At 38.5% G+C, this 16,352-nt stretch overlaps 1 protein-coding gene across 4 annotated transcripts in view; it reads right to left on the bottom strand.

The window, feature by feature from the left end:
• Positions 1 to 1,437: 1,437 nt before the first annotated feature.
• Positions 1,438 to 16,352, bottom strand: part of Cep70 (centrosomal protein 70) — a 53,314-nt gene continuing 38,399 nt past the window's right edge. For all 4 annotated transcript variants that reach the window (XM_055629733.1, XM_055629734.1, XM_055629735.1 and 1 more), the window contains 6 exons: positions 12,236 to 12,403; positions 6,855 to 7,001; positions 6,586 to 6,754; positions 4,957 to 5,071; positions 3,369 to 3,448; positions 1,438 to 2,133 (listed from right to left, as the gene is read on the bottom strand). In XM_055629733.1, the coding sequence (XP_055485708.1) occupies positions 2,072 to 2,133; positions 3,369 to 3,448; positions 4,957 to 5,071; positions 6,586 to 6,754; positions 6,855 to 7,001; positions 12,236 to 12,403 (741 nt within the window). In that variant the 3' untranslated portion in view covers positions 1,438 to 2,071. The remainder of the gene's footprint in view (positions 2,134 to 3,368; positions 3,449 to 4,956; positions 5,072 to 6,585; positions 6,755 to 6,854; positions 7,002 to 12,235; positions 12,404 to 16,352) is intronic.

The raw sequence follows: 16,352 nt of genomic DNA, 5'->3' as shown, positions 1-16,352 counted from the left end.
CTCCTGTCCTCTGAAAAAGGATTTAAGAACTTCTGCTTTAAAACAAGTGTTAACTGTGAGATTAAAACTAGCTGCCAAAATCTAGATTATTATACCCTTTCAAAGATTTTATTATGTGAGTACAGGCACCTATGGTGGTCTGAGGCAGGAGGCACTGGATCCCCTTAGACCTAGAGGCACAGGCAGCAGGGGGTCACCCAACATGGGTGCTAGGCACCAAACTATGATCCTCTGCAAAAATAATCACTCTTAACTGCTGAGCTGTCTCTCTAGCCAACCCCATCATAATCTTTCCACTGCATTTTTTTTTCTTTTGTTTTCAGATGTTGTTAAGGCCAGGTCTGGTGGTACATGCCTATAATGTTATCACTTGGAGGTGGTGGAAAGAAGCTCAGGAGTTCAAAGTTAGCTTTGGCTATAGTGAGTTCAAAGCCAACCTGGAATACAGGACAACCTGTCTCAAATGTGTCCATGCACATGAACATATTACAAGTGCAAGCACACACATTATACACATGGGCTAGAGAGATGGCTCAGTGGCTAAGAGTGCTCTTGCAGAGGACTGGAGTTCAGTTCCTAGTACCCAAATTGGTTTGTTCACAACCACAGGAAACTCCAGGGGATCCAGCACCCTTTTCCTGAACTCCGTGTGCACCTGCAAACACACATAATGTACACACACACACACACACACACACACACACTTTTAAAAATTAATAAAAGTAAATCCTTTTAAAAACTTTTTAAAGGACTTCCAATCCTCACAAAAACTTCTTGAGAGTAACTTAATCAATTCAGAATGAATAAGCAAATGCTGTTTCTAAACAACCTCATCATTCTACAGATTATGGACTAGTTACAGTGGTTTTTCAACCTTGTGAGTCACAACCATTTTGGTAGTCCCAATGACCCTTTCATAGAGATCACCTAAAATCATCGGAGAACACAAATATTCCATTATGGTTCATAACAGCAAAATTATGGTTATGAAGTAGCAGTGAAAATAATTTTATGGTTAGGGGTCACCACAACAGGAGGAAGTGAAATAAAGGGTTACAGCATTTGGAAAGTTGAGAACTACTGGGTTAGTTTTCAGAAATTTAACTATTGGTTAACAAAGCAAAGAATTTTAAAGTAAGAAGAATCCTAAGGTGGTATTCTATGTCATCAACAATTCATCTATCAAGCAGTATAAATGGCATTTATAAAAAGGAGGATATGGGTAGCCTAAAGTAGCTGGTACTCAAGGATGTGATGCAGAACCCTGCCCCCAAACCCCAAAATCAGCCAGGATGTTGAGAACAGACAGTAAGTAGAAGACATTAACAACAGGACTCTTTTGTAAAATGCAGTAAGCAGTGTCAGCCTGGGGAGAAAATATGGCTTGTTATTTGTGAGGCTTACAAATGAGCCACTAAGGAGGCTTACATTTGGAAATTCTTTACAAAAGCTTTATTTCTGGTCTTCTTTATAAAAGGACATTACATAGTACTGCAAATAAATACACAGAAAGACGTGTACCTAATCATCTATTTGACTTCATGATTAACTTCCTCTCTTAATACAAAGACAAAAAAAAACCTCTTCTCTCTTGGCTTCTTGCTTTGAAAGGGCAACAGCTGTAAGAGTATCTTAACAGAATATGCCCCTTAGTTCTTGCCTGGGGAGCAATGGCTTCCTATTGGTTGCGCTTAGAAAGCAACTGGGATTCTTTTTTCTCTGACCAAAAGGCCATTAAACCTTGAATTTAAATACAACTTTCTATAATTTGCAATCTCTCGCTCAGTCTTCTGTTACACACAATCGCTTCCTTAAAACCATTACATTTTAGAGCACCCAAGCATATAAATGATTATGGGATCTAAAGTTAATTTACTATTTTAATAACTTAATAGCTAATTTCTATTAAATAATAAAAAAATAAATATTATATGGATTGAGAATGACCCACTGGTAAGAGGATGAATTCTGAGAGCTGATCCATTTTAGAACCTTGTCTCAGGATTAGTCCTTTAAAATACTTTAAATGTTAAAAATGCAATTTACACAGTAACAATGATTTGACTTGTTTTCAGTATGAAAGTACTTTTAATTTCTTTACTGCAGGTACAATGGCATCCAAGTCATCAATTTCTGTAATAGAAAAAATGAGAATTATAAAGAGTAATTTTTTCTAGCGAAAAGCTCATAGAAATGAGAAGCTCTACACAGAAGTAAAATCAAATACAAGAGCAGCAGCAGCAGCAAGCGCTCTTGTGCAATGCAGTCTTCTCCAAGATCTGCGGTAGATGGCCCCTACCTCACACAAGTGTTTCACAGGCATCTGTGATGGCCCTTGGACCCTGGCATTATTAACACATCCAGTGGCTGCATTTATGAAACCCCGGTCCCTCTCTAAATCTCTGTACAGTTACATGTGTAAGCCAACATGGGTCCCAGCATGCATGACAGACAGACACAACTCTTTTCTGGGTCTCCACCTGAGGATTTAGGAATTGATTTCTCTGTTAAGAACAGTGTTCCTTCATGATTCTTTTGGTCTCAAAGTGGAGTGCTCTCAGGCCTTCTTCTGGGAGATTTATCCAGTAAGAGGTGTGTGAACACCTTAGAACAAGCGTTAGGGGTAGGGTTTATCCTGTTCTGGACTTCCAAAATGGTTCAGTTCTTTGGTGGATTCTTTCTAAGTTTGATTTTTCTTCTAAGGTATCAGACTTCAGTGAGCCTAAGCCAGAATTCACTTTCTAAAGCTCTTCTCTGAGGAAGAAAGTCCTCCCTTAGCCAGATACCATCCCCACTAGCAGGATCCAAGTGGCAGAGTCTACATTTTTCTAGCTTATTTTGCTTGGTCAATTATATATATATATATATATATACACACAATGCAGAGCCAAGAGTCTCACAAAATAATGCTATTTCTCATGAGACGGTAGCAAAACACGACAGTCCTACAGGGCTGGAGGGATGCTGGCTCAGCAGTTAAAGGCAGTTACCAGCAGTTACCTGCTGCTCTTGTAAGAGGACCTAGGTTACGTTCCCAGCATCAACAATACGTGACTGTCTGCAACTAGCTCCAGGGGATCCGGCCACCTCTTCTGGCCGCCACAGGCACCTGCTTTCGCATTCCGCACATGCATCCATGCAGGCCAACACTCATATAAAAATATTGAAAAAGGAAGAAAAAGATAGCTCCTATCTCCTCAGAGGCTGTTTTCTATTCTGAATCAACTCTGTGTGCAAGGCAGGTAGTACTTTCCAGACACTTTCCAAAGACCTAAAGTAAGACATGAACCAGTGCCTAAGAGCACCCCTCTCCTAGCCCCACTGACATCTTAAGATGAGAATTCAGCCACCAGTAACAGAGAGCTCACCTAAGAGTTGAAGAAGATCATTAGTAAAAGCTCGAAACGCTGGAAAAAATTCCTCATGTTCTTCCAATTTGTTTATAATGCTGTTTAAAAAATACACAAGTTTACAAAAGTCTGCAACTTAGGGTTTTGCATTTGTTAACAGATAGTTGCAGACATAACATTTTCAAAGTGAGAGGAAACTATTCTACTAAATTGAATATAAAGTTAATTATAGCAATCCTTCCTTTTTGAGATCTTTAATCATCTAATACCATTTTTTTCTTTTTTTAAAAAGCACCTTCTTCAGAGCACTAGCTAAAATAGGCTTTCTTACCCAGTATGCTATTAAACATTAAGTACTGGTGGTCAGTAAAAAAGAGTAGAAGGAGGGGAGAGACCAATAGTGAAAAACACCAAATATGAAAAAAAAATCTCAACTGCCAAGTTATATAAGGGCTCTTTCTGGAATACTTGCAGAATATATGGATAATATTATATATAATGTAACAAATATATGTGTTTCCTTATATTTTGCAATATAAAATTGGGAGTGAGAACTAGGAAAAGTTGCTGAAAGTATAACTACAATGTCTCAGGGGCTGAGAGCAGGGGTTACTGGAGAGAGAACCCTGAGTTTCATGCATAGTAAACACAAGCCCTACAGTCTATATCTACCTTAGCCCCAAAATTTATTTTTTTTAAATATCAGGTTTAAGGCATGGAGATAACCTAGAACCCCTGCACAGATGTAGCCCATGGCAGTTTAATGTCTAAGTGGGTTCCATAGTAATGGGAAGAGGGACTGCCTCGGACATAATCTGATTGGCCTGCTCTTTGATCACCTCCCCCTGAGGGGGGAGCAGCCTTACCAGGCCACAGAAGACATCAATTCAGCCACTCCTGATGTGATCTGATAGACTAAGATCAGAAGGAAGGAGAGGAGGACCTCCCTTATCAGTGGACTTGGGGAGGGGCATGCGTGAAGAAGGGGGAGGGAAGGTGGGACCGGGAGGGGAGGAGAGAGGGGCTTATGGGGGGGGATACAAAGTGAATAAAGTATAATTAATAAAATAAAATTTTAAAAATATATCAGGTTTATATTAATGGTACTTAGTCTTTTTTTAAATCCTTAATATTTATCCTCTAAACAAAAAGATATGATTAGCAATTATTAAGTAGTTTTGGTAGTGTTTCAGAAGTAAATTATAGGTTATAATCCAACTGAAGAATTGGTTATAATGATTTTAATTTCTCCATATGTAACTTTGTCTCAGGGTGAGGTTAGAGTTCCCAATAGCCTTATGTGAGCTTATGGGCCCCAATAATTTTTATGTTGAGTACAGGTGACATTGTCTCTATCCCGAAGGATGTATGACTCTTTTGGTTTATAAAGTTATTTTTAAAAGGTGTGGTAGCACACACTTTTGCTCCCAGCACACTGAAGGCAGAGGCAGGCAGATCTCTTTCTATACAGAGTTCCAGGACACCTGGACCCTGTTTCAAAAAAAAAAAAAAGTCACTCCAAACAAGGAAGGTAAGTAACACATAAAGCTTTGGAAGTCTTTACTCTTCACTATATCAAGTGTCTGGATACATTTCTAACAAATACCTTTGTAGGTCTTCAGGTCCTAATACTTTTTTAACCTGCTCATTCACCTCCTCCTTAATTATCTTACACAATTTTCCAACTGTGCTGACCACCACATACAATGAGGATGAACTGTCTGCAAAAGAGAAATGAAAGTATAGATGTTTAAATAACTTCCAAAATCATTACAGCCATCTAACACATCCTAGTTCAGTTACTTGTTTCATTTTTTTGTGGCAGAAAGGATTAAGATTCTTTTTTTTTAGTTTACACATCTGTGTGTCTGTGTGAGCATGTATGTGGGTGCGTGCACCCCTGAAAAGGCAGAGCCAGAAGAAAGATTGGGTATCTTCCTCTCACAACCTTTGCCCGTTTCTTTAAGACACACTATCTCCTTGAGCCTGGAGTGCACATTTTCTTGGCTAGGTTGGAAGCCAGAGGGCCTCAACAGCTCTCCTGTCTCCATTCTCCTCAGAGCTGGTAACAAGTATTCACAAGCATCTGGGTTGGGATCCTAACTCCGAACTCAGAGTTGATTGTAGACAGTGTGCTCTTAACTACTGAACCACTTCCCAGCCCTGGGGTGGTTGCTTTAAAGCCAGGGTCTCATGAATCCCAGGCTGACCTAGAAGTTGTTATGTATCAAAAAAATGATCTCCAACTTAAAAAAAAAAAGATTTATTTGCATGTATGTATGAATGTGTATGAATGTGTACATATATGCTTTTGCATACATGAAAACCAGAAAAGGGTGTTGAAGTCCTGAGGGCTGGAGTTACCAGAGATTTGGGGGATGTCTAGATTGTTACAGGGGTGCTGGAACATAAAACCCATTCTTTACAATTTACAGCAAGGGCTCTTAACCACATGTTGAGGTTTTTTTTAGTTTACACATGCTTGTGTGTCTGTGCAAGTATATATGCATGTATATGGTGTGTGCACCTCTGAAAAGGTAGAGGCCAAAGGCAGAGCCATCTCTCCAGCTGACACTGAACTTGTCATCCTCCTGCCTCTATCTCCTGAGGATGTGCACCACCATGTCCCGTTTATGCACTATTGAGAAGCAAACCCAGAGTTCATGCATGCTAAGCAAGCACTCTAACAGCTAAGCTATATCTCTGCCTCTGGTTTTCTTTATTTTGTTTGTTTGTTTGTTTTTTTAGTGTGTGTGTGTTTAATTAATAGGAGTTTTGTGGGGTCTGGTGGTACACACTAGTAATCTGAGCACTTGGGAGATGAGGGACAAAGATCAAGTTCAAGGCCAGCTTTGGCTACAGCAAGAGCAAGGAAAAACTCTCAACCCAACCCAACCCAACCCAACCCAACCCAACCCAACCCAACCCAAACCAAACCAAACCAAAAAAACCCAAAACCTAATTTTTGTTAATTTATTAGGAATAGTTCTTTTGTTGTTGTTGTTGTTTTAAGATTTATTTATTTATTATGTATACAATGTTCTGCCTGCACATACACATACCCACCAGAAGAGGGCACCAGATCTCATTATAGATGGTTGTGAGCTATCATGTGGTTGCTGGGAATTTAACTCAAGACCTTTGGAAGAGCAGCCAGTGCTCTTAACCTCTGAGCCATCTCTCCAGCCCAGGAATAGTTCTAAAATGAGTATCCCAAATCACAAAGGGTCATCACCTAATTCTAAGAGCTCCTGAATGTTTCTCATAGCGTTGTTCATCTCTCCGAGCCTGGTATATACTTCATTCATTCGGGGATAGACTCCGTTTAAAGACGGCACATCAAATAGTCTTTGGAAGTGAAAAACAATAGCTTGCAAAGTCTGAAAGTTTGGTGTGTTGCTGCTCTATATGAAGAAGGTAAAAAAGATAGTTGACAATTTGACATGTTGATTAGTTAATATAAACCTTTAAGATGAGAACAGTTATATCAATATCGAGTGTTACCTCTTTCTTGTTTTCAACTTCTTCCAACATGGTTTCTACCACCACCAACAGATCTTCTACTTTCACACCTTCATTTTCAGCTGTTTTCTTCAAATTATGCCAAGGTATCAGTTCTGCAGACAGCATTTTTAAGGACTTATACAAATCCTTTACAACAAAAGAAACTACATGGCATTACTGATTATAGTGTAGTTTATTCGATAACACCAGTAACATAGTAACCAAGGTGGTCGGATGATACATAGCTTTATAACCATCATTAGTATTTTTAAAATACCAATTTAAAACAAGTCTGAATTCTCTAAGCAATAATGTTATTTAAGTAATTATATTGTTTTTGTAAATTATTTTATTAGCACTGGAGATAACACAGGCCCTCACTCACATACACAAGGCAAAAGCTTTATACTGAGCCGTATCCCTAGCCTAGGTCTTAAATATTTTTGTAGTACTTTTGAAATGAAATTTATATACCAAGATACTAAGTATACAATTGGACAGTTTTCATCTTTTCACAGTGGTACAAAACACTATCACTGTCTAACCTCGGAATGTACCCCTTCTAAGAACTCCCATACCCACAGCTAGAGAGATGGAAAACAGTAAGAGCACTTGTTGGTCTTGCAGAAGACCCATGTTCAGTTCTCAGCATCCACTGATAATTCACAACCATTCATAACCCCAGTTCCAAAGAACCTAATACTCTCTCTTCTGACCTTCACAAGAACCAGACATGACTATGGTGCACAAACATACATACATAGAGGCAAAATGTTCATACATATAAGAAATTTTAATAATTAAAATTGAAAAAGTCCTACGCCCACTCAGGCCTTTCTAATCCTCTTCCTGCTGCTATGGATTTGTCTATTCTTGGCATTTTATGTAAATGAAATTATATAAGTGGCCAAATATTGACTGACAACTTTTGAGAATTGTCTGCATTTATTATTGATGGGAGTGTAAATTAGTACAGTCTTTGTGTAAAACAGAATATAGAGGTTCCTCAAAAAAAAAGATAACACTGCTACATAGACTAACAAAACTACATCCTATATATATGTATATATATATGTGTGTGTGTATACACACACACACACACACACATCAAATTAAAATGAAACTATGTCAAAGAGATGCCAGCTCTTACATATTTACTGAATTGCACTATTCAGAATTGCCAAGATACTAGATGTACAATGTCGGTGTCCAACGATAGATAAATGGCCAAAAACCCACCAGTGTACGTATGGGTCCGGAAATAAATGCACATGCACACAACTGGGTATTACAGCCATGAAAGGAGTGACACCTGTCGTTTACTACAACATGGAGAGAACCGAAAGACATTAAGTGAAATAACAGACACAAATACTATGTTCTTACTTATAGGTAAAAGTTTTAAAAGTTAGTCTCATGTGGTTACCAAAGCCTGAGAAGGGTTTGAGGAAGAAGGAATGGAGAGAGGATGGTTAAAATCACGGGGGTGCAGCTGGGTAAGAGAAATAATTTGTAACGTTCTATATCACAGTATGGTAACTAAAGCTCACAAAAATTAACTATTTTTAAATGGCTGAGAATTTTTGATGTTCTCAACACCGATCACTACTCACTACATAAATTGTCACTATCTCTCACATACATATAGTTACATGTTTTATTTATATGCCTTTAATCCCAGCACTGGAAGGCAGATGCAGTGGAACTCAATGAGTCAAGGTCACCCTGGTCTACATGAGTTCCAGGCTGGCCAGGTTTGCATAATGAAGTCTGTCTCAAAAAATAAATATGCAAAATAGAAGATTCTATAATATACATTGCTGTATTTCTTTTCCATTCATCTCTCAAACCCATCCTTCTCTTTTAGGTCACATCAGAGCTAAGGATAAAATGTTATCTAGGGAGATGCCTCTCCCAAACTAGAAAGTTGCTACATTATAAAGAACTTTCCATACTAGGCATCAAAGGACTTTATGTACTTTCAAAGATGCATCCCAAATCTGCAGTGTAAATATTAGAAGCACTACTGAAGGCCATGAGCTACCTCAGTGGCAGAAGTAATTAATTCTAGCCAGTTGCCTCAAGTGTCCTTATAATATTCTAAGTATAAAGCTAATTCCCTGCCTCCTGTTCAGAGAACTACACAGTGGTAAGAACTCAGTACTCTTGCTAAGCCTTTCTTGGGGGCTATGATCAAAGTGATCCCTTCTCTACCATACAATGGAGTACAAGTCATCCATATCATTACTCAGGAATCCATCTGTATTGCATCCATTTTTTCTAGTAATATACTGCATACTTATTTAAAATTTCACATTTGCATATATTTTGTCTGTCCAATTAGTCTGAATTTTATGTTCATATTTTTGTAATACTTTCCCACCTTAGAAAAATAACGCTATCTATGAATTTGGTTCATTGCTTTGTCTCCTTTTTCAACTAGTCTTAACCTTTTGTTAGAAAAGCAAAGGCTGCTTCTCATCTAACTCTCCTGAAAGAGAAAAGTAGGGTTAGCACTGTTATCTCCTACAGGGAGAACTGTGACAAGCAGTGAGTGGGAAATGCCACCATTTCCACAAGTCATCTCTATTTCACCCTTTTCTGAGAAACAAACTAAAGAAACGCGGGCACATAAAACAGTGTATTAATCCAGCACTGTCATTCAGTCAAAAATGCTTTATATTACATAGCTTTGTCTAAACTCTGAAGAACAAAGAAAATAAAAGTTAGGCTGAGTGCCAAGATTCTTCCATGAGTTGTATACGAGATATAATTTTGTAAGTTAAAAAAACTCAAGCCATGGGAGTTGCATTGAATCTTTAGATTGCTTTTGTCAGGATGGCCGTTTTCACTATGTTAACCCTACCGATCCATGAGCAGGGAGATCTTTCCATCTTCTGATATCTTCTTCAATTCCTTTCTTTAGAGACCTGAAGTTTTTTTTTCATACAGGTCTTTGACTTGCTTGGTTAGGGTCACACCAAGGTACTTTGTGGCTATTGTGAAGGGTGTTGTTTCCCTAATTTCTTTCTCAGCCCTTTTGTCTTTTGTATACAGGAAGGCTACTGATTTTCTTTTTTTTTTTTTTTTGAGTTAATTTTGTATCCAGCCACTTTGCTGAAGGTGTTTATCAGCTGAAGGAGTTCTGTGGTAGAATTTTTGGGGTCACTCAGGTATAGTATCATATCATCTGCAAATAATGATACTTTGACTTCTTCCTTTCCAATTTGTATTCCCTTGATCACCTTTAATTGTCTTATTGCTCTAGCTAGGACTTTCAGAACTATGTTGAAGAGATATGGAGAGAGTGGGCAGCCTTGCCTTGTCCCTTGAGATCCAGCTCCTAGGTATATATCCAAAATATGCTCAAGTTCACAACTAGGACATTTGTTCAACCATGTTTGTAGCAGCTTTATTCATAATAGCCAGAATCTGAAAACAACCCAGATGTCCCTCAATGGAGGAATGGATGCAGAAATTGTGGTACATTTACACAATGGAATACTACTCAGTAGCTATTAAAAACAAGGAAATCATGAAATTTGCAGGCAAATGGTGGGATCTAGAAAAGATCATCCTAAGTGAAGTATCCCAGAAGCAAAAAAGACACACACGGTATATAATCACTTTTAGTGGATACTAGACCTTTAATATAGGATAAATACTAAAATCTGTACACCTAAAGAAGCTAAACAAGGAGGATCCTGGGTAAGATGATCAATTCTCACTTAGAAAGACAAATGGGATGGACATTGGAAGAAGGAGACAACAGGAAACAGGACAGGAGCCTACCACAGAGGGCCTCTGAAAAAAACTCTACCCAGCAGGATATCAAAGCAGATGCTGATACTCATAACCAAACTTTGGGCAGAGTGCAGGGCATCATATGAAAGAAAGGGGAGTTAGTAAGCTTCTGAAAAGGACAGAAGCTCTACAAGGAGAACAAGAGAACCAAAATATCTGGGCACAGGGGTCTTTTCTGAGACTGATACTCCAAGGACCAAGGTCCATTCATGGATATAACCTAGAACCCATGCTCAGATGTAGCCCATGGCAGCTCAGTATCCAAAGTGGATTTCCTAGTAAGGGGAACAGGGACTGTCTCTGACATGAACTCAGTGGCTGGTTCTTTGACCACCACCCCTCCTAATGGAGGAGCACCTTGCCAGGCCACAGAGGAAGACACTACAGCCACTCCTGATGAGACCTGATAAGATAGGGTCAGATGGAAGGGGAAGAGGACCACCCCTATCAATGGACTTGGAGAGGGGCATGGAAGAAGATGAGGGAGGTAGAGTGGGATTGGGAGGAAACGAGGGAGGGGGTTACAGCTGGGACACATAGCGAATAAAATGTAATTAATGTAAAAAAAATAAAAGTTAAAATAAAAAACTCAAGTAGTGCACTCCTTTAATCCCAGCACTCAGGAGGCAGAGACAGATGGATCTCTGTGAGTTTGAGACTAGCCTGGTCTACAAAGCAAGTTCTAGGACAGCTAGGGCTACAACAGAGAAACCCTGTCTCAAAACAAAACAAAAGGGGGTTGGAGAGGTGGATCAGTGGTTAAGAGCACTGGCTGCTCTTCCAGAGGTCTTGAGTTCAATCAATTCCCAGCAACCACATGGTGGCTCACAACCATCTATAATGAGGTCTGGTGCCCTCTTCTGGCCTGCAGGTGTATAGGCAGACAGAACATTGTATAATAAATAAATAAAATTTTAAAACAAACAAACAAACAAAAACAACCCTCTAGTTGTCCAGGACTATAATTATTCAATCAAATGCGAATACATTTAATAGTTGGTTGTTGACTATAAACTTTTCTAAAGATTAGACAAAGAGAAATAATCTCAGTTCTGAGAAAGGAAAATAAAATGTGAAGACAGGGAAAATGTTCCCAATTAAGATGAAAACAAGACTAAAACATTGCATCTGAGCATGTGCAGAGACAGAGCACAGATATTAGTAGGAAGGAGATGCAGAATATGGAGGGGCTAAGATGAATCCTCTACAGATCTGAATGACAGAAAGTCTAAACATCTACAGTAGGATTTTAGAGAAGACAAGCTTATCAATGGCAACAAATTTATAGGATTAGAAATATGTAAGGCTGGACATAGTGGTACATGCTTTTAATTATAGCACTCAAGAGTCAGAAGCAGGTAGTTATCTGTGAATTCAAGGCCAGCCTGGTCTATATAGAACATCCCAGACCAGCCAGAACTACACAGTTAGCCTCTGTCTCAAAAACAAAACAGAACAAAATATATAAGCAGCAATATTCCAATTTTAGAAAAGTGTATTTTTTTAGCTTCACAGTTATGAACAAGGGCCAAGTTGAGCAGATTTTCAAAACATATAAAAAATATTCAGCTACTTACCTTTAAGGATGTCATTTCATCTGCCCACGTTTCTATTATAGGAATGAGGTGTTCAAATCCACAATCTTGAATATCTTTATTGAAGTTTTTAGCTCCTCCCTTACTCTGTGTGTAAATAATTACTGGAGCTCGTGGGTTGTGAATAATTGAATTGATGCTGCACAGCACCTGCAGACATGGACAGTTTTTGTAGTTAACATGTTTGTCTGAGCCTGACAAAGTGAGTAAGTGAAAGGACTGTGTCAGATGCCAAGAAAACATTTTCAGACATTTGTGAACACTGTGTTCACGCATTCTTAGCATAAATGCATAAATTCAAGGACAACTAAGTAAATTTTTAATAATTTATGTTTGAAAGCAGTTACTACTATAATCCACACATAATAATAACCATATAGATGTCCTTGCCTAAGTCTTCACATTTCCCTGTCTCTTCATATTTAAGCTAAGTATTGTACTAAAAGGGGCTTTTTATTTTTGTGAAAGTAAAGATAGTTACTAATAAAACCCCACACACTCTATAGAGAAGTCCAGGCCAGCCAGTGTAATAATTCTTTTTTTATTTATTTTTATTTTTATTTATTACAGTTTATTCACTTTTTATCCCCCCTATACCTCCCTCTCTCCTCTCCTCCCAATCCCACCCTCCCAGTTTCCCACCCGTGTCCCTCTCCCAGTCCACTGATAAAGGAGGTCCTCCCCCCTTCCCTCTGATCCTAGTCTATCAGTTCTCAACAGTAGTGACTACATTGTCTCTTTCTCTGTAGCCTGGCAAGGCTGTTCCCACCTCAGGGGGGAGGTGATAAAAGAACAGGCCAATCAGTTCTGTCAGAAACCATCCCTATCCCCATTACTATGGAACCCACTTGGATACTGAACTGCCATGGGCTAGCTCTGTGCAGGGGTTCCCGGCCATCTCCATGAGTGGTCCTTGGCTGTAGTCTCAGAAAAGATCCCTGTGCCCAGACTTTTTGGATCTGTTGCTCTTCTTGTGGAACTCCTGTCCTTTCCAGGTCTTACTATCTCCCACTTTTTAAAGTATTGGAGAGATCAGGGATACAAGGCACATACCTAAACATTGTAAAGGCGATATACAGCAAGCCTATAGCCAACATCAAACTAAATGGAGAGAAACTTAAAGCAATCCCAGTGAAATCAGGGACAAGACAATGCTGCCCACTCTCTCCATATCTCTTCAACATAGTTCTGAAAGTCCTTGCTAGAGCAATAAGACAACTAAAGGAGATCAAGGGAATACAAATTGGAAAGGAAGAAGTCAAAGTATCACTATTTGCAGATGATATGATAGTATACCTGAGTGACCCCAAAAATTCTACCACAGAACTCCTTCAGCTGATAAACACCTTCAGCAAAGTGGCTGGATACAAAATTAACTCAAAAAAAAAAAAAATCAGTAGCTTTTCTGTATACAAAAGACAAAAGGGCTGAGAAAGAAATTAGGGAAACAATACCCTTCACAATAGCCACAAAGTACCTTGGTGTGACCCTAACCAAGCAAGTCAAAGACTTGTATGAAAAAAACAAAAACAAAAACAAAAAAACTTCAAGTCTCTGAAGACAGAAATTGAAGAAGATATCAGAAGATGGAAAGATCTCACATGCTCATGGCTTGGCAGAATTAACATAGTGAAAACGGCCATCCTGACAAAAGCAATCTAAAGATTCAATGCAATTCCCATCAAATTACCAACACAATTCTTTACAGACCTGGAAAGAAAAATTCTCACCTTCATATGGAATAACAAGAAACCCAGAATTGCTAAAACAATCCACTACAATAAAAGATCTTCTGGACGTATCCCCATCCCTGATCTCAAGCTGTACTATAGAGCAACAGTAATAAAAACTGCATGGTACTGGCATAGAAACAGAATGGTGGATCAATGGAACCGAACAGAAGACCCAGAAATAAACCCATACACTTATGGACACCTGATTTTTGACAAAGATGCCAAAACCATTCAATGGAAAAAAGACAGCATCTTCAACAAATGGTGCTGGTCTAACTGGATGTTTACATGTAGAAAAATGAAAATAGATCCATACTTATCAAGTGGATCAAAGACCTCAATATAAAACCAGACACACTAAACCTGTTAGAATACAAAGTGGGGAAGAGCCTTGAACTCATTGCCACAGGAGACAACTTCCTGAACAGAACACCAACAGCAATAATTATTAACAAATGCTGTAAATCCCAGAGACAGGACTCTCTGAGAATCTGTCTAGGATTTCCAGAGTTAGGAGGAAACACTGCTGTTTTTGTCCAGGGAGAGCTATGACAAACAGGTGATCTGAGAATCTGACCTCTCATGCTGGCTTAGAAGCACGTGTTTGTCTTGTGTTCATTTATAAGTGTTTTAACATTCTACTTCTATTACAAACTCATCCATTAATATCAATTAATTTTAAAAAGTAATATTCTTCTCCAATATTTATGAATCAAAGTGGGGAAGATAGTCCTGCTTTTTGTTTTTTTTCCTCCCTGATACAACCGTCAGAAAGGTAGTGGGACTTGACACTGCCTGAGCTTCAGGAGATCAAAGCGCAGTTTCATTCACATCATCTTTAGATAGACATCTGCACATGTTCAGGTTATTTATGAAGATGACTGCAGCTATTTCTTGTCCTTGCTTTGTTGCATCTTTGCAACATGGCTTGCAGGTTCTCCCATCAAAATGTAGAGATGTTTTTTTACCCTTTGAATCTGGGCTGTTCTTGGGTATTGCTTTGGTACAGAGAATTTACTAAAAAGAATATTGTGCCAGTTTAGGTCTTTTTTAATTTTTTTATTAATCACAGTTTATTCACTTTGTATCCCAGCTCTAGCCCCATCTCTCACCCCCTCCTAACCCCACTCTACCTTCCTCTTCTCCTCCTATGCCCCTTCCACTGATAGGGGAGGTCGTCCTCCCCTTCCATCTGATCTTAGCCTATCAGGTCTCATCAGGACTGTCTTTCATTGTCTTCCTCTGTGGCCTGGTAAGGCTGCCCGCCCCCCCCCCCCTCAGGGGGAGGTGATCAAAGTAGCCAGCACTCAGGAGGAAACATAACAAAATTTAAACAACAAACAAACATCTGTCAATCTACCAAATGTCAAGAAAACCAAAAAGTAGAACAGAAAACCAAGTAAAAGCAGTAAGATGTCAACAATAAAAGTGAAGTAAGAGCTGCTCTCAACACTCACGATTAATTCTCTTTTAAACCAAGACTCTCAAACTGAGTCCTGAGAGCAAATGAAAGAACCCCAGTGACACACTCATAGAGAAAGAGCTAAAGTAAAAATTCTTACAAAGTTGAATGGATCTCATTCACAACGGAAAGTCACTAAATACCCAGAAAATAAACCTGACAGGAAATACACATGAACTAAATTTAAAATATGCAAAACTTTATGAAAGACTATAAAAGATCCCCATAATTAGAGATGTGTTTCTGAATGAGAGGATATAAAACCGTAAGTTATCATTTCTCCAAATATCAAATTAATTAAATCATATTTCAGTTCATCCTAATGAAATTTTATTTTAATAAGTGTTCTTCCAGAGAGCAGAAATTTACTCAAATAGTATAAAAACTTACTATGAAACTACAGAAGAATATGGAACAGACAACAGAATCTAGAACAAATGCATGCATTAACAGAAATAATATATGACAAAAGTAGATCAGTAAATTAGGGAGAAAAATGATCAATGAATGACAATTAACCCAGTGTACACAGAAGGCAAATAGAACAAGCATAACTAAAGACAGACGGGAAATCAGCTAATTAAAGGGCGCATGCTCAGACTGACAAGGGAAACACACAATTCTGCTCTGATAACTGAGATGAAGAATTAAAGGACTTTAAACAGGCATGGTGGCACACACCTATAATCCCGGCACTCAAGGAGGCAGAGGCAGTTCGAGATCAGCCTGGTCTACAAAGTGAGTCCAGGACAGCCCAGGCTACACAGATAAACCTAGTCTCGAAAAACCAAATACATACATACATACATACATATATGTATATATATATTACATACATACATATATGTGTGTGTGTGTATATATATATATATATATATATATATATATATATATATATATATAT

Source organism: Psammomys obesus, unplaced genomic scaffold, assembly GCF_907164565.1.
Source record: "Psammomys obesus unplaced genomic scaffold, mPsaObe1.curated_primary_1811, whole genome shotgun sequence".
NCBI classification, from domain to species: Eukaryota; Metazoa; Chordata; class Mammalia; order Rodentia; family Muridae; genus Psammomys; species Psammomys obesus.
Note: the sequence above shows the minus strand (reverse complement) of the source record. Positions and strands in the feature narration are given on the sequence as shown.